At 46.0% G+C, this 16,959-nt stretch overlaps 4 protein-coding genes across 6 annotated transcripts in view; 3 read left to right on the top strand and 1 right to left on the bottom strand.

The window, feature by feature from the left end:
• Window positions 1–537: 537 nt before the first annotated feature.
• Window positions 538–7,391, top strand: arfgap3 (ADP-ribosylation factor GTPase activating protein 3). 2 transcript variants are annotated; one of them, XM_035650180.2, is made up of 16 exons: window positions 538–711; window positions 1,309–1,427; window positions 2,098–2,170; window positions 2,286–2,417; window positions 2,518–2,598; window positions 2,726–2,819; window positions 2,908–2,967; window positions 3,094–3,140; window positions 3,242–3,393; window positions 3,599–3,730; window positions 3,832–3,957; window positions 4,057–4,212; window positions 4,481–4,601; window positions 4,730–4,817; window positions 4,934–5,058; window positions 5,137–7,391. In XM_035650180.2, the coding sequence occupies exons 1-16, from the start codon at window positions 643–645 to the stop codon at window positions 5,152–5,154; spliced, it is 1,593 nt and encodes a 530-aa protein (XP_035506073.1). In that variant the 5' UTR covers window positions 538–642; the 3' UTR covers window positions 5,155–7,391. The 2 variants fall into 2 exon arrangements, with proteins under 2 accessions (XP_035506073.1, XP_035506066.1); XM_035650173.2 differs by having other exon boundaries at window positions 539–711; window positions 3,829–3,957.
• Window positions 7,392–7,956: 565 nt separating this feature from the next.
• LOC118319698 (IKBKB interacting protein) lies at window positions 7,957–12,083 on the top strand. 2 transcript variants are annotated; one of them, XM_035650269.2, is made up of 4 exons: window positions 7,957–8,398; window positions 8,484–8,601; window positions 10,980–11,201; window positions 11,404–12,083. In XM_035650269.2, exons 1-4 carry the CDS (start codon window positions 8,202–8,204, stop codon window positions 11,968–11,970), a joined length of 1,104 nt encoding a protein of 367 aa, XP_035506162.1. In that variant the 5' UTR covers window positions 7,957–8,201; the 3' UTR covers window positions 11,971–12,083. The 2 variants fall into 2 exon arrangements, with proteins under 2 accessions (XP_035506162.1, XP_035506154.1); XM_035650261.2 differs by lacking the exons at window positions 10,980–11,201; window positions 11,404–12,083 and adding an exon at window positions 9,594–10,829 and having other exon boundaries at window positions 7,958–8,398.
• Window positions 12,084–12,348: 265 nt separating this feature from the next.
• uhrf1bp1l (UHRF1 binding protein 1-like) overlaps window positions 12,349–16,959 on the top strand; it is a 31,104-nt gene continuing 26,493 nt past the window's right edge. Inside the window, exon 1 of the mRNA XM_047335889.1 lies at window positions 12,349–12,709. The gene's annotated coding sequence lies outside the window, so the exon portion shown is untranslated. The remainder of the gene's footprint in view (window positions 12,710–16,959) is intronic.
• ckap4 (cytoskeleton associated protein 4) lies at window positions 13,270–16,311 on the bottom strand. The gene is made up of 2 exons (XM_035650191.2): window positions 15,842–16,311; window positions 13,270–14,880 (listed from the first exon to the last, which is right to left on the bottom strand). The coding sequence occupies exons 1-2, from the start codon at window positions 16,166–16,168 to the stop codon at window positions 13,648–13,650; spliced, it is 1,560 nt and encodes a 519-aa protein (XP_035506084.1). The 5' UTR covers window positions 16,169–16,311; the 3' UTR covers window positions 13,270–13,647.

The raw sequence follows: 16,959 nt of genomic DNA, 5'->3' as shown, positions 1-16,959 counted from the left end.
AGATGGGTCAGACATACTTGTTATTTTATCTTTTATTTTTATTATACCATTGTAAATTATTTATCTTTTGGATAATCTTTAATATAATTTTTCTTGAGTTTGAATTTATTTTAAAAATGTAATTAAAAATTTAAAAATATAAATTCGCTGTACAAATTCAATTCAATAATTGTATATGGAGTCAGATAAAATACCGGTGCATATTACTTTTAAATACTTAATACTTAAAATACAAAAATATTCCTCCACTGTCATTTAGGCACCTGGAGTCACAGACGAGGAGGTAATAATAATAATAATAATAATAATACATTTTATTTATATAGCGCTTTTCATAGATACTCAAAGAAACTTTACAGTAACATACATCACATTAAAAACAGATAGGCGATAAAATCAACACATAAAACAAGCATATTAAAAGCAATTAAAAACAATAAAACCAGTAACTATCAGGTAAAACCACATTACCCAGAAGCCCTTGCCACAATAACATAACCACGGGTCACTCTCGTCCAATCAGAGGCCCGAGCATGTTGCTCTCCGACTGACGTGTCGCATTCGGTTATTGTGGAGGAGAAACTGCGCCGTGTTTTATTTTTCATGCCGACGCGAACTTAACTGTTACCGCCCGGTGGAACAATGTCGGAGCCCAGCAAGCAGGAGATCTCTGCCATCTTCAAGCGGCTGCGCTCGCTTCCCACGAACAAGGTGAGCGGGTTTTATTTCAGCGCTTTTGTCGCCGTCAACAACAAGGAAGTGAGCCGAACTAAGGACCTGACACGTCGCACTTTGGTTACCCGCCGACGGCAGCGTCAACTCACCGTGTCCGGTTAATCGTTTTGTCGGGTTACCACGGATACATAATGAGTTGGGTGCTTGTCGAAAAGCCCCAGTTGTGTCTCGTTAACATTCGCCGGAGAATAAATAGATAAAAAAAACAACAACCTTGTGTAACTGTGACCAGACGGTCGCGTTAGCCGAGCGGTCGGCAGCGCTAAGCTAGCTCCAGTTTGACAGTTGACGTTAGCCGTGTTTGTTCGCCCCGAGCTTCCTCGTGGCAGTGGCTCATACAGGATCTGTGCTCACTGCGGAGCCGGCAGCCAGCTAGTGTCTGAGGCCGAGTCCTCCAACAGCTGCCTGAGTCTGCGGATCGTTGCACAGGTGCCACTGAACTTCTGACCTGCCAAGTGTTCTGGAAACACCTCTTTGCTCCGCGTCTCTGTTCTCGAGCGTTGGACCTGGATCACAGACATCCAGCTGTCACGTGCTCTAACGTGCTCTCTGTCGATCTCTTGTCTCCCCTAGGTTTGCTTCGACTGCTCAGCCAAGAACCCCAGCTGGGCCAGCGTCACCTACGGGGTGTTCGTGTGTATAGACTGCTCGGGCACTCACAGGTCCCTGGGGGTGCACCTGAGCTTCATCAGGTGAGTCCGGGATGACGATAAAGCACCAGAAATCAGGAGGGGTTGAAGATCCAGAAACGGGTTTTTTTTCAAATCCCGGATAACATATTGAGACAAAGACTGGTTCACTCCAAAGACCCCCATTGCCACACAGCCCCCCCCCCCCCCCCAAAAAAGCAACCTGCTATATGCAGTGAGTATTTTGTACCGACCTGTTTATTGCAGAAACCAATCAAACGCGTCTGTGGCTCAACACAGGTGAGCAAACTCTCCAGGGCAAGGACACACAAGGAAGAGCATAGAAATAGAAAACCCATCCCTCGACAGAGGAGGAGGTCAAACATGGAACATACTGTCTTTCTTTTTCTTCAGGTCTTCCCCGAGAGGGAGCTTCTCTTTACCTATGTGCTCCTTGTGCTTTGTCTTTCTTAAAAAGAAGGGCTACCGCATTTTTAACCATCTCCAGACTAAGTACATTTGCTCGGCTGAGGCACGAATACAATAAATTGCAATAATCTCGTTGTGAAGACACAAACGTTAGAAAGACGTGACATTGTCTGACATTTTCAATGTTTCTTAATTGGAAACACGAACTGAACAATCCAGAATGTGGGGGGGAGATGTTTTTGGTCTTGTCCCTGTCAAATCACGTGTTATTTTTAAAAAACCCTAACCTTTCTGTGTCACGCAGATCTACTGAGCTGGACTTTAACTGGTCTTGGTACCAGCTGAGATGTATGCAAGTGGGAGGCAATTCCAGTGCGGTGAGTACATCTTCAACAGGCTGTAAATCCCTGAATTGCATAACACACACGCACATGAGTTAACATGAAGACTCCTGTTTGCATTTATGTCTCCGTTTCGACCTTCCCGTGGCAGATGGCCTTTTTCAGTCAACATGGCTGCACAACCAGTGCGGCCAATGCCAAGTACAACAGCAGAGCGGCTCAGCTGTACAGGGAGAAGATAAAGACTTTGGCTACACAGGCTACCAGATGCCACGGCACTGAGGTGAAATAAAGATTACAGAGGGGCGAGAGTCCACACGTGTAGTACCTCTTTTTGCTTTTCTAAAAACACACGTCGATTTTTTCACTCCTCTTCTCCACAGCTGTGGCTGGATAGTCAGGCTCCTCTCTCGCCGACGTCACCGGAGGACAAGCAGTTGGATTTCTTTAGTCTGCACTCACAGGTAAAGTAGTGTACTTGCCTTGTGTGCTGTGCGTGTGATTTGCATCCACATATTTGCTCGTTGTGTACCCACACATTGACTGCGGATTAGTTGTTTCACCATGTGTGTGTGTCTGTTTCATGTCCAGGGTGTTCCTGAAATTGTGAACATGCCCAAAATGTGTCTCAGCTCCTCCACACAAGATAAGTGTTTAACGCTGGAAAAAGAGGAAGACAACAATGGTATTCACCGGTTCTCCAGAACAATGTAACACACAGAAAAATGATTAAACCACAACTAGTTCCTCACATGTACATCAAATCTTATCAGGTAATGCAGAGGAGGGTCCGAGTGTGGACATGCTGAGCGTCTCTCCAAAAACAAATCCAGGTTGGTATCCATATTAACGCTTCTCCTATTTATGCCTAGGACTTTATTTTTTTGCATCTGAATTATAATTATTATATATGACTAAAATGCAGGAGATGTGACATCACTGTCCTTATTTCTCTCCAGAGCCGTCCTCTATGTTCAAGAAGAAGCCATCTGCTGCCAAGAAAACTGTATGTATTCATTTTCTCGCTTCATATTTGTGACTCGAGTATAGATGTGCATGGACTGTGCGTTCAAAGTCTGTTTTGTCAAAAATTGTGTCCCATTGAAGTTGGCCTCTAAGAAGGGCGGTCTGGGCGCTCAGAAGGTGAGCAGACAGAATTTCTCTGAGCTGGAGAAGAAGGCTCAAGCTGCAGACAAGCTGAGGGAGAAGGAGGAGGGCTCTGGGAGTGTCAAGAAGAATCTTCAACCTGATGAATCTATGTATGTGTCTTCCCTTAGTACTTTTGTTTTTAAACCCTCTATGATGCCATATCTAGAAAAGTGAATCTGTCTGCTACCTCCATGCGAAGGTCATATGTCAGGGTTCCCACTAGAGCCCGACCAATATGGATTTTTTTGGGGGCCAATATCGATATTAGGAAGTACAAGAAAAAACCCTAATCTGTTTTCCTCCTCCTCCTCTTAGAGCCCCGTCACTGCGAATGGCCTACAAAGATTTTGAGCAGCAGAGGAAAAGAGAGGAGCAGAAGCTGAAGGGATTAGACGGGAAGAAGAAGGAGCAGGCGGAGAGACTGGGCATGGGTTTAGGCATGAGGAGGTATGATGATGATGAAGATGATGAGATTAATACTTGTGGTCCTGTACCTGGTTCAGGAATTAGTTTCTAGCTCATATTATTATTGTGTCTTTTTTAAGTAGTGGAGTTTCACATTCTGTGACCTCGGACATGCACATGATCGAGCAGGAGAGTCCACTGGGGAAAAAGTCCACCAGAGGACGGAGGTTCACGGAGCAAGAGGATGACGAAGGCTCCTTCAGCTCCAGGTCAGTTGAAGAAAGAAGATCTGCCTTTTTCTCCATCTGTTGAAGATGATAGTTCAACTTCATATGTTTTTTCCTGATATTAATCTGATCTTTCTTCAGGACTGTGTCGCGGCTCGAAGATCAAACGGAACCGTCTGATAATTTCACTTCACGGTGGGACGATGGTGGCGATGGAGGAGGAGGCTGGATGAAGGAGAGCAAGAAACCAGAGCCAGACTTCTACTTGTCCTCCACCATATCTTCCTTTGATGACAGGTAGGAGATAGTCTTATTCACGAAACAATTTTAAGTTCACATTTCCCCTCTTCCATTGGAATCCTATGATAATCACACTATCATTTTCTTTTCTTTTTTCTTTGTTCAATTCAAAGCAAATTTTACATTTATGTGTTGTAATATGTATGTTTTTGTGAAACCACGTGTTAAATTTAAATTTTCAATATGATCCAAGCGATTTGCTTAAATTGTTGAGATTATTATGTTATTATTTATTCAATTAATTTTTGGCAATACCTGTCATCAGGCCCACAGCCAGGAGGAAACCGGAGCCAGTGACAGACACAGGAGAAGCTCGGAAAAAGTTTGGAAATGACGTCAAAGCAATCTCCTCTGACATGTTCTTTGGAAAACAAGACAACTCTGAGGTGTGTGTGTGTGTGTGTGTGTATATATATATCTCTTCAAGAAACCTGTGAAGATCTCTAGTTGATATTATGAACAACAGAAAAATGTTGGAAAAATATAAGACGCTGTCTGTGTTTCTGTTCTTCAGTACGAGGCCAAAACTCGACTGGAAAGATTTTCCGGGAGCGCGTCTATAAGTTCAGCAGACCTCTTCGATGATCCAAAGAAACAGACTGGTAACAGACAACTTCACCTTCGCTTCCTTTCCGAAATGCTTGTATGTATAATTACCTAAAGACAAAATAGATTAATCTGTGTCTGTGGATGTTTGTTTTTTTTCTTGTGTACGCAGCGAGTTCGTACCGTCTGACCAACGTGTTGCCCAGTGCTCCCGATATGTCGCAGCTCAAACTGGGAGTTCGCTCAGTCGCGGGAAAACTCTCCGTCATGGCCAGCGGTGTCGTTAGCTCAATTCAGGTCGGTTATACTCCACAAACATTTTATCTGACAAACATAAATTCAAGTTCTTATGATGCATGTTTTTCTGTTTTTCAGGATCACTACAGTACCTGAGTCACTGTTTGTATCCTCTTGGGATTCAGCATCTGCCGTCGGCTGTAATCTGATTACCAGAGTTGGATAATTTCCCCAGTGAGTGGAGGTTCCTTCCCTGGTGAGAGACGGAGAAAGGTTCAGCTCTCAAAATGTGCCCCCTAAATGATCCTGTACACATTTTACATCTCCATCTTTTTTCTTTTTTCCCCCTAAAAAATACAGTATATTGTTAAAATCAGGATAACTGAAGCACAATATTTGTTCATCTGCAGTGAAGTGAAATCTTGAAGAATATTTTAGTTTTGCAGTTTATTACTTAGTTTGATTTATGGTCTTTGGATTTAAATATTTAGAAAAGTACTTTATATAGCAGTGTGAGAAGGTTTCTGGTGTTACGAAGGATTTTTCTTTTTGTCAAAACCAAAGCAGCAGAGACAATTCAGTTAGAAGAACTTAATTGGTTAGCACATGCTCATACAATCACTCATCTCAAACACAAACGCACACTTTTTTTATTTTTTATATTATATATTTTTTGTCCTCTCCATCCCCAAAGTGCACTTATGTTTGCTCTTCCACAGACAGGACCAAAAGCTGAAAACGAGGCCTTGGGGGATGAGATATATAAATATATATATATATATATATAAATGTATATTTCCTAATTGAAGATTATATTAGTTATTTAAAGTAGTATTGGTTGAATTAGCATACACGCTTCATTACCCTGAAAGTAGCTACATTTTTCCTCTTGTTTTTGTAGGACATACATCTTTAGCACTAGAGGACGGGATGACACGAGGCCTTAGCAGCTATATGAGTTTAAAAAGAAAGGTTTGCCGTTTGGGGAAAATGTGCTAATGAATTTATTTTTTTTGCCAGAAATGTGAAACCACTAATTGTATTTGTGCGTTTTTTGTTGGTAGGTGTTGTTTGGTACCTCGGACAGAGCCAGGCTAGCTGTTTACAGCTGTTAATGCTAAGCTAAGATATGAGAGTGGGTATCAATCTTCAAATAAGCCTATTTCCCAAAATGTCAAAGTTTTCCTTTAAAAAAAAAAACTCATAACAAAGTGTTATTTCGAATTAATGGCTATAATCAAGAATATGGTCGACATGGTAATATACATATAAATGTAGATTTATGGATTTATTTTTTAGTGTGGAGGGGCTTTTGATGGTGTTTTGATTTGAAAAGTGTGTTTTACGAGGTCTGCAGTGAATTCCTATAGTTGTTTGTTCCCTTTGGCATATTATTTAGTGGCACAGAGAGTCTTGAAGGCTGGAATCTCCTGGTGCGGTGGGACGTCTTTGTAGCGTTCGACTCCCATTGTACAGCAACACACAAAAAAATGAATGTAAACAGTTACCTTTAAAGCCTTCAAAGTAAAATTATGTTTGAACCGCCAAGGTCCTAGTGATATATTTAATTACGTCAAATATAACAGATGTGACACAAATAGTACTACAGGAGGTGCCATAGTGTGTTTTTTTTGTGAGATTTGATATTTAAAAGCAATAGAAAAGCAGATATTCGTTCATGGCCTCAATATTCACAAACTGCAGCGTGTCTGAAGTTTTCTTATGAGTTGAGGCCCCAGTGTGTCTGAAGCCCAGATTGGGAACAGGGTGATCACATCACTGTACTGTTTACGCTTCTCAGGAGTTTGACTCGTTAAGATATGAAGAAAAAAAAAAAGATTTTACATCCTTCAATGACCAAATATTCTGTTTACTCCATCACTATATGCCTTAGCCCAAAGATCTCTTAAAGCATACGTCTTGAAAATATATTGCAATACCGTGGAGTCGTCTAGTCCGTTACCTTTTTTTTGCACATAATTTGTTAGAAATTGCACGTGGCAGCTTTTGCTTGAATGAACCGTTCGATATGCGTCCATGCTAGAGTTTATGTTTTGCTCATCTTTGTAAGATTGTTTATATCTCCTGCTGTGGCAATGTTGTTAAATGTTACTTTAAAAAGAAACGCAGCTTGTGTGGTAGCCCTAGTAGTTATTATAGCTCCCCAGACTTCATCCTGAATACTGGACGGCACACGGCTGCTGCTGCAGCCCATTCATTTACATGATAATGGTGTAACGGATCGCTCAATGATAACTGTGGAAAACAATGTTGCACAGGGCTTAGAAAACCATTTATAGAAAAATATTGATAATCAAATTTTGACAATTTTTGACTTCTCAAAATGTAAGTGAGGTTTTTGGAAACCTGCCAAATAAAAGGCTTGTGCTTAACCTCAGGCGTCTCACTCATTTGTCCTAGGCTGCACAAAAAAATCTCTGTGTTCTCTGTAACATAATCAGATTGTTAGATTCATTTTAGGCATCATCTCTAAAACTTTAAAACGGCAGATAATGTTAAGGGATGCTGAATCAGTATTGGTAAGTTGATAACAACTTTGCAAACTCCTAAAAAATATTCACTATTCACAAAAACTTTATTTTAATAATAAAGTAACAAAATCAGTTTAAAAAAAATGTTTGCAGATTAATTTCACTCCATCATTTCATCAATAAATCAGGTAAATGTTACAGCTCCGCTTCCTGGACGAAGGCTGGCAGCCGCTTACGTGGCTTGCTGGGGCGTTTGCGGGTCTTGCTGCGCTGTCGGAACTACGACAATCACGACTGGTGTTCAATTAAACGATTAAATTAATAAACAAGGCTGATTGTTGTAACGTTGCCAGAAAGCATTTTGTCACTTGACATTAAAATATGAAGCATCAATCCAATGACTATACATGTTACTAAACACGTGCAGTGTTTCTAAATAAGTTACCTCAGCTGTTAATATGTACGAGTTTGCAAGGAGCCCCTTGAAGGCAACACTTTTCCAGGGAACTGGGTAAAGCTGGACGATAAATCGGTTGAACGCGGCCGCTAATCAAACTTTTCTCCACTTTATTATCCAACATTATGAACTTAGGTGTAAAACAAGAGTCTTATTTTACTCTAAAACGTAACGAATAGCTCGTGGGAGTTTGTATTCCTCGCTCATTCCTTCACGGTAACAAGTTGTTACAGTGTGAGCTTTAAAAAAAAAAAATGCCCACCGAGCTGAAGCAGAGGAAAAAGTCTCAGAAACAAAGCGATGAAGTGATCGACTCGTCGCCTGGCAACGGCAAAGAAGATGAAGCGCAGAAAGCGAAGCCGGAGGCTGCAGGCGGTAGAACGTCTTCGGCTGTGGACGTTCGAAGTGTCATGTGCCTGTTGTCGCTGGCGGCGTGCGGAGCTCTGAGCTGGTGAGTTGAGAATTAGTCATTTTGTCGTTGTGCGTGTTTGTCTTCTTCACTAATGTGTCTCTGGGTTTTTTTTTTTTCCCACCAGGATGGTGCTGCGACAGAACGAGAGGTTTTCCCAGATTGAGGAAAAGTACAAATCGCTCCACGGGAAAACTTCCAGTCTGTTCGACATGGAGGAAGAAGTGCTCAGAGTTTCTGAAAAGGTGCGTTCGATTCACGGGCCTGGAGCCGCACTGCACCACGGGGGATGGACGTTTAAAGGGTCAATTCACCCAAATTTATAAAGACACATACTATTGAACCCTCGAGTGGAAATGCAGGCAATTTGGTTTTTCGTTCGCCCAGGTTTGGAGATGTGATCGCTGACATTTCTGCCTCCACCTCAATGGAATTTAATTTGTCTTGCGTACACTTACAGTATTAAGGAATAAATACAAGTTTTCACTGGAACTTCTCTCTACTGACAAAGAAGTCATCCCTGTTTATTATTCGGCTCATAATTTTAGTGTTTGGGTGCAGTGTGCACAAAAATGAACATTTCTTGTATTTAGGCAAAGACTGAAATCTCAGAGACGGATATTTAAAAACCTGGACTAATTAAAACTCACTGTCAAATACCACTTGAGCCAGTTGATAAAACAATATATATATATATATATATATATATATATATTTGTCTTTGTGTAAATTGGGTGAAATGATCCTTTGAGCTTGTGTGACAACATAAGAGTCTTAGGTTTGTTTTGATTAAGTTAGAATTACAAGTCCCCACATTGTGTCACTAGAGTAATCAAATATAGATAAGTACTAATACTTCTATTTTATTTTATTTTTAAAATTCTGGTTAGTTTTATGTTCAGTCCCGTAAAAATCAATCAACTAAGTTGGGAAACAGCTTATAAACATATGCAACACATTTGTCGATCGGGTCATAAGTCGAAAAAGGTTCGGAACCACGACCTTATATTCCATGTTCTCGCCCTCTGCATGCCTACATCTTGTTGAACACTAAAGAAAAACTAATGTCAACTGAATACAAATTTCTACTTGCATCCTTTTGTTTATTTTGTCTTTTACAGTCCTGTTCTCGGTGCATGAGCTTTTGTTTCCTACCATCTATATGTGTTGAGTGTAAATACTGAGGACCGTAGAGCTCCCACGCAAACAGCCCTCCTGTTCTGTGTTGCGGCTGCAGCTCGCCGCATCTGAGGATGACCTACGGGAGGCGCTGTCCACTGTCTCCCTGGCAACAAGACTCCAGCAGGACATCTCCATCCTCCACGCCGCCGTCTCGGCGATGCAGGCCGAGGAAAGCTCCGCCTCCCGCGACCTGCAGACGGTCAACGCCCGGTTTCTCAACGTGACGGAGACATGGCAGGAGCGTCTGGCGGCTGTCACCTCCGACCTGACCGCCCTCAAGGCGGAGTCGAGGGAAGCCCACGCCGGGGCCACCAACGGGGTGAACGAGGCAGAGCGGAGGGCCCGGTCACTGGCAGAGAGGCTGGAGGAGCTCGAGGACAGCACCAAGAGCAACGCCCGCGCTCTGGAGCGCACGGAGGAGGACGACGCCAAGCGGGCGCAGGATCACCTGGACTGGAACACCAAGCAGATCCACAAGCTGGAGGAGCAGATTGGCAGCCTTGCCAAGAGGGAGGCGGAGCTCGGCACTCAGCTCCGGGAGCACATCCCCCGCGCGCAGGAGTGTGAGGAGCACCTGCCGAAGGTGGAGGAGGCGGTGCGCTCCATCCTGAAGCTGGGGGGCGACCTGAGCGGGGCGGAGAGGCGGCTGGAGGAGGTGACGCTGCAGGTGTTCGGGACCGAGGACAGCATGCTGAAGGCGGTGAACGAAATCCTCGTGCTGCGGCAGGAGCTGGACACGCTGCAGGCGCAGAACAGCATCCTGAAGATGAAGAACGAGTTGTCCGTGGTCAAAGAGGCGGTCCGTGAACTCACCATGGTGCTGAGGGAAAACAAGGTTGACGTCCAGAACGACTTGGGCATGCCGGAGGAGGATGAAGCGTGGATGCACGGAGAGGAAGAGGAGGAGTGGGAGGAGTGGGAAAAAGATGACGAGGGTGGATTAAGTCGACCTTTTCACGATGACCTCACTGGATGATGTCACTGTTTTCGTGTATCGAGGGAAAGGGAGCGGCCCCGTTGTGTTGTTCACTGTCAGATTTAATGTTTTATAAAATGTGCACCTCAGTTTATGTCAAACAGTTGCGACTATCACTGTACTGTAATACACAAAGTACAATCAAGACTTTATTATTCTTCATATTCATCATTTGCACTGATTCACATTCTCTAGTTCCAGCTTTTGAATTGCGGATTTACAGTTTTTTCCTTTTGTCTTATTTCTCAGTAAACTGTTTAAAACGTGGCAATCTTTTCATGACTTGGCTTATTTAATAAAATACTTTTTATCATATGAAATGCATCAAAGTTGGTTTGATTCCCATATTTAAAACTTCACCATTTTCTCTCTGTGTTCCACACAGAAAGGAAAAAGGTCAATGTAATAACTTCACCTCCTGTTCTGCTGCACCCGTCACTCCATGTAACTCATGTGCCGTTTCAGTGCGAGAGCGTCCAGAGGATGCTGGAGGGCCTCGGGGCTCAGCGGGGGGCCTTGCGGCCTCAGCTGGAGGGTCTGGAGCAGGACGTGGGCCGGCTGAAGGAGTGGGCCTCCGGGCTGACAGAGACGCGAGTGCAGCTGCAGACCAGCCTGGACGCGCTGCGAGACGCTGTGGGGCAGATCGAGGAACGCACCTCAGCCATTGCCAAGGACTTTGCCAACAAGGTACGTCAGATTTTTGTTGTTGATATGGAACAGTTTAAAAAAATGTTTTACGAAAAAGAGAGGGGAAACAATCAATGTATTTTGCCACCTGTGACTCCACATTTGGGAACGAATCAGGCACAAAAAATTCATCGCACACACACTTTGATACTGCAAATCAGAAGTGTCTCTCAGACGGTGACTTGCCGTATTTCCCCACCAGGTGGCCTCGGTGAGGACGGACGTGCGCAGGATGGACGGCCTGCACTCGGAGCTGGAGTCTCTTCTCGCTCAGGTCGGCGAGCTGGAGGACAAGACCGCCCAGGTGGAGCGCAGCATGGTCAAGCGCATCGGGGACCTGCTCGTCAGCAGCATCGACCGGGTCTCCAATCTCCGGGCCGCGTCCGAACGCAACACGCAGGCCCTGGAGCAGCTCCGCCGGCGCGTCCCTGAACTCGCCGCCGCCGACGAGCAGATCGCCGAGCGCCTGGGGGAGCTGGAGAGCGGCAGAGCGCGCCTCATCAGGACGGTGACCTTTGCCAGTGACCTCAAACCGAAGGTGGCTGCCATCAAGAGGGACTTTGGGGCGTTCGAGCCCCAGCTGTCGGATCTGACCCTGCGGATCGGACGACTCGCAGAAGATCTCACCAAAAGAGAGCAGGAGATTGCTGAGCTCAGGCAGACTCTAACCAATCTGACTGGGGTAGAGGGAGATTTAAGTGTCATGAGCAAACAGGTCAGTGAAATAGCTGATATATCAGATATGGGAGAGATGAACCAGCCAACATGAGCCCGACCCTCATTCAAGCCCAGGCTGAGTTGTGGCTTTCGCTCAGTATTTTACATTAGGTCATGTGTCACACTGCTGTACAGATGTCTACTGAAATAAATTTGTTTAACAAACTCGGACACTATCTGCTACAGCCTGAAGCACGAATCTGCAGACAGGAAGCCCTCGCCCCTTCTGAGGAAGAATGCGTGTCAACAATCAGGCAGCAAGTCCGTCAACATTTCTTGAAGTTGTAAAGTGTGTGTGTGTGTGTGTGTGTGTGTGTGTGTGTGTGTGTGTGTGTGTGTGTGTGTGTGTGTGTGTGTGTGTGTGTGTGTGTGTGTGTGTGTGTGTGTGTGTGTGTGTGTGTGTGTGTGTGTGTGTGTGTGTGTGTGTGTGTGTGTGGCTCAATGACAAAGAATTTAAACTTTGTTGACTCTGTTCAGCTTTGGTCGCCATTACCGGTTCATTGCTTCGCCAGTGTGAACTGATCCTGAAAGTCTATTTTGATCCAATTCCACAGGGGGGAAAGTTTATTTTCATGTGTTTTGTTAGAGTTTGATTTAAATGTATTGTTGTAAAATTGTGATTCGTAGGCTTTTAAATGTGAATCTGGTTGCTTTTAGATTCACATTGGCCAGACGGACGTGAGAGGGCGAACAATCTACGAATATAAATCTCGACAAGAAAGAAACTGAGCGTGCGTTTTTTCCATCCTGTGACTTCGACCTTGATGAAATGGTTCAACACTGGTGTTACAGTAAGTGTTCAAAAAACGATTTCTCTTTTCCACACGCTTTTGAAATTGTGCCTAAAAGTCCCGACACACAAAAGAAAAATACTAGCTACAATATTTGCTGCCTCATTGCAAAACTTTGGATTGTGTTTTGTCCATCAAGCATCTCAAGTCATTCACGTTAGTTTTGGAAGTAGTTCACCTTCCAGTAACATTCCAGTTTTCTCCAAGTTCTGGTACATTTATTTTTTGACTACTTCCCTGGACAAACTCTCCTGTACTTTGAGAATGTCCTTGCCTCTGTTGGGCCCTCTCAAAAGTTTATTGCCTTCCAAACTGTCCTCGAGCAAAAACCAGCTCACTTTGTAGTGTTCTGGTAAAATGGCCGCTCGGCCGCAGCCTCGGGTGTTTTCACAAGGAGGCCCATTTCTGCTGAAACACCTGGAAGAGGTCAACGCCCATAAGTGTAATTCTTCATTCCCACCCATGTAATCAATATTACGTAACAGTGGGATAAGCCAACTCAAAGCAGTGAATCATAGTAATACCAATAGGATCACGGCAATAAATGCTATCTCGCAGCGTTGGGTGGACAAGAGGTTTTTTATTCTTGTAAACAACAGACAAACAAACCATGTGGTGAGTAAACGAAGGAGCTCAACAAAGAGCTCCTTATTGCATTTGGAGGTACAAAAAAACTTTAAAAAAAAATTAAGAACATTCGACAATAAAACTACAGTGCAGAATGGGTGCGGGTTTGAATTCACAGATCAGCAGTCCAGCCCTGTCCCTCTCTCCTTACCCCGTTTTATGTTCGACTAAAGTGTGCACCATCAAGTTTGGAGTGTAAATTCTTCATACTATTAGGAAAAGTGGGTTGCGGTCGACTCTTTGGATTCATTATTGTCCCTGTTGTTGGATGTTTGAGTTTGGTGGTGTCATATGGCTCTGGCAGAAGGTCTCTACTTGTTCTTCTTGCCGGACGCGGCGGACAGGCCTGCGAGTGTCTGTGTGGTCTCCTGCAGAGCTTTCTGGAGAGCAGCGATGGCCTGATCGTGGCCCTCGAGCTTGGCGGCTTTGGTTTCCAGTCCAGCCACCATGCTGCGCAAGTTCTCCAGCTGCTCGGGCTTCATGCTGCCGCTGCTGCTGCTGCTGCTGCTGTCCTCCATGGCGGCGAGCCTCTTCTTCAGCTCCTCCACCTGCTGGTCTAGACTGGAGTCCTTGGAAGCGAGCCGCGTCTGGGCACCGCCAATGGCGGCCATGTTGGACTGGAGCTCGCCCAGGCTGCTCTTCAGTGTCTCCAGCTCCTGCTCCAGGTCGGCGGTGGCTCTCTCCGCGGTCTGCCCCTGTGCAGCCAGGGTGCTCTCGTGGGAGTCATACTTGGCGAGTAGTGACTCCACCCTGGAGGTGATTTCTGACATGGATGCAGACAGCGAGTCTCCGCTCTCCTCTGATGCTTTGACTCTGGCTTCCAGATCCTCTGACCTTTTCAGGGCCTGTGTGGCCGCTTCAGTCACCTGCCTCTCCACATTGCGGACTGCGTCGGCGGCCTGCTCCACGCCGCCCTCCACCGTCAGCGTGATGTCCTTCAGGGCCTGAACCTCGGCCTCGGCCGCAGACAGCGACTGCCTCAGGCTCCCGACGGTCTCCTGCACCACTGACCTCACCGTTTCCACCTCTTGGGACAGCGAGGCCACCTCCTGGTTGCGCGTCTGGAGCTCTGCCCTCACGGCGCCGATCTGCTCGCTGAGCGAACTGGCCGAGGTGTCAGCCGCCTGTTTGGCCGTTTTGATTTCGGCCACGGCGTCGACGATGGCGGAGATCTCCTGTTTGATGAGCGTGGGGTCTTCCATGTCACCCAGGCGGGCCTTGAGATCGGCCAGCTGGCTCTGCGCCTCGCCCTGGGCCTCGGTGAACTCTGCCATGTTGGCCGTGATGGACTGACTCACCTCGGCCAGGCGCTCCTCGACGGTCTTCTCCAGAGAGGAGAAGTCCCTCTCGCGGGCCTCCTTGACCTCGCTGATGCCCTCGGAGAGGTCCCTGAGTAGATCGTTCTGGAGGTTCTGTAGAGCCTCCTCCACCCTCCTCGTCTCCACCTCCCCCGTCTTCATCCGGCTGATGGCCCCCTCCAGCTCCACCCGTGTGATGCCCAGCGATGAGTCCAGCCCTTCCACAGCGCTCCTCAGAGTCTCCACCTGGGCAAAAAGACATATCAAGTGTAACTACACTTCGATTTGCTAGTTTGACAAAGTATTTGAGTTAACACTCAAGGTCCACTTATTCGCCTTGTCTTGGGCTTTCAATTGCAGCTGCGTCTTCATCACCAAAGTTACTGAGATACATCCATTTGCAGATGAAGACCACTCAGTGTGGTTAAAAGCTCCAGAAAATACCAGCAGGTGGAGCTTGAGTAGATTTTATTTGGTTAAGCTATACTGTTCCCATGGCTTTGAAAATGCAAAGGCAAATAACAAAATTGGGATAAACACAAAGGTTTATATTTTCACCTTATAAGGTCAAATATGTAGTGCACCTCCAGTATACATTTGCATGGACAGAGTCAAGTCTACTGAGGTGAATGAATGAGAGGGAGGCATGTTGTAAACTGAACAAGGAAATATATCTCCTTCTAATTTTCACTCCTGAGAAACAGATGATTCATCAGTCATTATCACTTTTATTGTCAACATACTTTACGTGTGAGTGGCACGTACAACCTGAGGGAGTCCCTCTTCCCTGCTTGACACTTAAAAATGATTACCCGATCCTTATAATCACTCAGTCATTATCTCTTCCCCTCGAACAACAGAAATATATTAAAACAGTCAAATGCTCCGTTGATTCCCACCAAAACTCTGACTTTCTAAATCTTACTTCTTTGCCGTTCGCCCAAGAGAACTGGATGCTCCATGTCCATCACTGTGGTCTACTACATACCTGCTGTGGATGCACCCCACCCCCCTGCTGTGCATACAGTACAAGTCTATGAGGACACTTATGTAACTGCACATAAAGCCATGTCTATAACATGGAAACACACGTGTGCCCTTCCCAACAATCTCATTGTGAGATTCCTGGAGAGAGAGAGAGAGAGAGAGAGAGAGAGAGAGTTTGCTTCATCCCCACTGAACTTTTCCCATCGTCGCCGTGCTCTACCTGTTGAACGACTCTCTCCAGGAGACTGCTCAGCTCCGCGGTCCTCTGCGCGCTCCCCTCGTGCCTGGCGCTCGTGCGGCGGATCTCCTCCACCACTCGCTGCAGGTGGAAGGCGGCGAAGCCCGCGGCGCCTATCAGCGCGACGTAGAAGACGGTGGTGGCGACGAGTCCCAGGCAGCTCCGGGACCTCGGCGGCCCCTGGGCTCCGGGGCCACTCGCCCCGCTGCCCGTCGTGGTCTTTTGGCTCCTCTTCGGCGCGTCCTCTTGGCCGCTGGGCGCAGCGCTCTTGTCGCCGGAGCTGTTCTTGTTTCGGTTTTTTGCAGCCATGGTCAGGAGGGCAGGTCGCTGAGGTGTGTGTGTGTGTATGTGTGTGTGTGTGTGTGACACTGATTTTTGCAGTCGTGGATGGAGAGGGTTGCCAGTCCAGGCGCGGCAGCGTATCAGTGAGCGCGTCGTGTCTTTCCACCGGGCTCTTTGCGTCGAGGTATGCGGATGGGGGCCGTCCCACCGTCGACTCCGGCCCGCGCATAGGTCCACGTTAATGACACTGAACACCAGGAAACAATGAATGGGTTCTCCTGCACTTTTGCTGCCGGTCATGTTCTGGTGTCTTGCACCAGAAACCCAAAATCAGCTGTATCAACTCTACTATATAAACTCTTGGAGGAGCGTGGAGTTCCTGCAGAAGCAGAGATACAGTAGTTCCTCAAGGTTGCTATCAGTGTGGGCAGTAGATTCATCTGTGGAAGTGTGGAATGAAGGAAAAGCAACCATTGTACCAAACTGGGGATCGTCCTCAAAAGTGTGTGACATCAAATTGTCTCATATATATATTTTTGTTATTACTGTGACACGCTGTCCCAAACGCTGATGCAAACTTTCTGCAAGCGGCTCCCTGTGAGGCAGAGCGGTGCAGGGAGGGGTTCTGTCCTCCTCCTCGCTCCTCCTTTCATACGTGGCAGCTGCAGTTTCAGGCTCTGCAGCCATGGGTCTACTGTTACATTGCATCCCATGGAAACAGCTCGTACACACGCACACACACACACACACACACACACACACACACACACACACACACACACACACACAAACACACACAGAGACACATCAGATCAGCT

This window comes from Scophthalmus maximus, chromosome 12, assembly GCF_022379125.1.
Source record: "Scophthalmus maximus strain ysfricsl-2021 chromosome 12, ASM2237912v1, whole genome shotgun sequence".
NCBI classification, from domain to species: Eukaryota; Metazoa; Chordata; class Actinopteri; order Pleuronectiformes; family Scophthalmidae; genus Scophthalmus; species Scophthalmus maximus.
This window is presented reverse-complemented; position numbering and strand designations above follow the sequence as displayed.

Bases quoted from the DNA above. Each gene is read 5' to 3' on its own strand.
- arfgap3 (XM_035650173.2), top strand. From the start codon at position 643: ATGTCGGAGCCCAGCAAGCAGGAGATCTCTGCCATCTTCAAGCGGCTG. The intron at 1,428-2,097 runs GTGAGTCCGGGA...TGTGTCACGCAG, and splicing joins GTGCACCTGAGCTTCATCAG to ATCTACTGAGCTGGACTTTA. The intron at 3,958-4,056 runs GTCAGTTGAAGA...ATCTTTCTTCAG, and splicing joins GAAGGCTCCTTCAGCTCCAG to GACTGTGTCGCGGCTCGAAG.
- LOC118319698 (XM_035650261.2), top strand. From the start codon at position 8,202: ATGCCCACCGAGCTGAAGCAGAGGAAAAAGTCTCAGAAACAAAGCGAT. The intron at 8,399-8,483 runs GTGAGTTGAGAA...TTTTCCCACCAG, and splicing joins GCGTGCGGAGCTCTGAGCTG to GATGGTGCTGCGACAGAACG. The intron at 8,602-9,593 runs GTGCGTTCGATT...TTGCGGCTGCAG, and splicing joins TGCTCAGAGTTTCTGAAAAG to CTCGCCGCATCTGAGGATGA.
- ckap4 (XM_035650191.2), bottom strand. From the start codon at position 16,168: ATGGCTGCAAAAAACCGAAACAAGAACAGCTCCGGCGACAAGAGCGCT. The intron at 14,881-15,841 runs GTAGAGCACGGC...CTTTTTGCCCAG, and splicing joins TGGAGAGAGTCGTTCAACAG to GTGGAGACTCTGAGGAGCGC.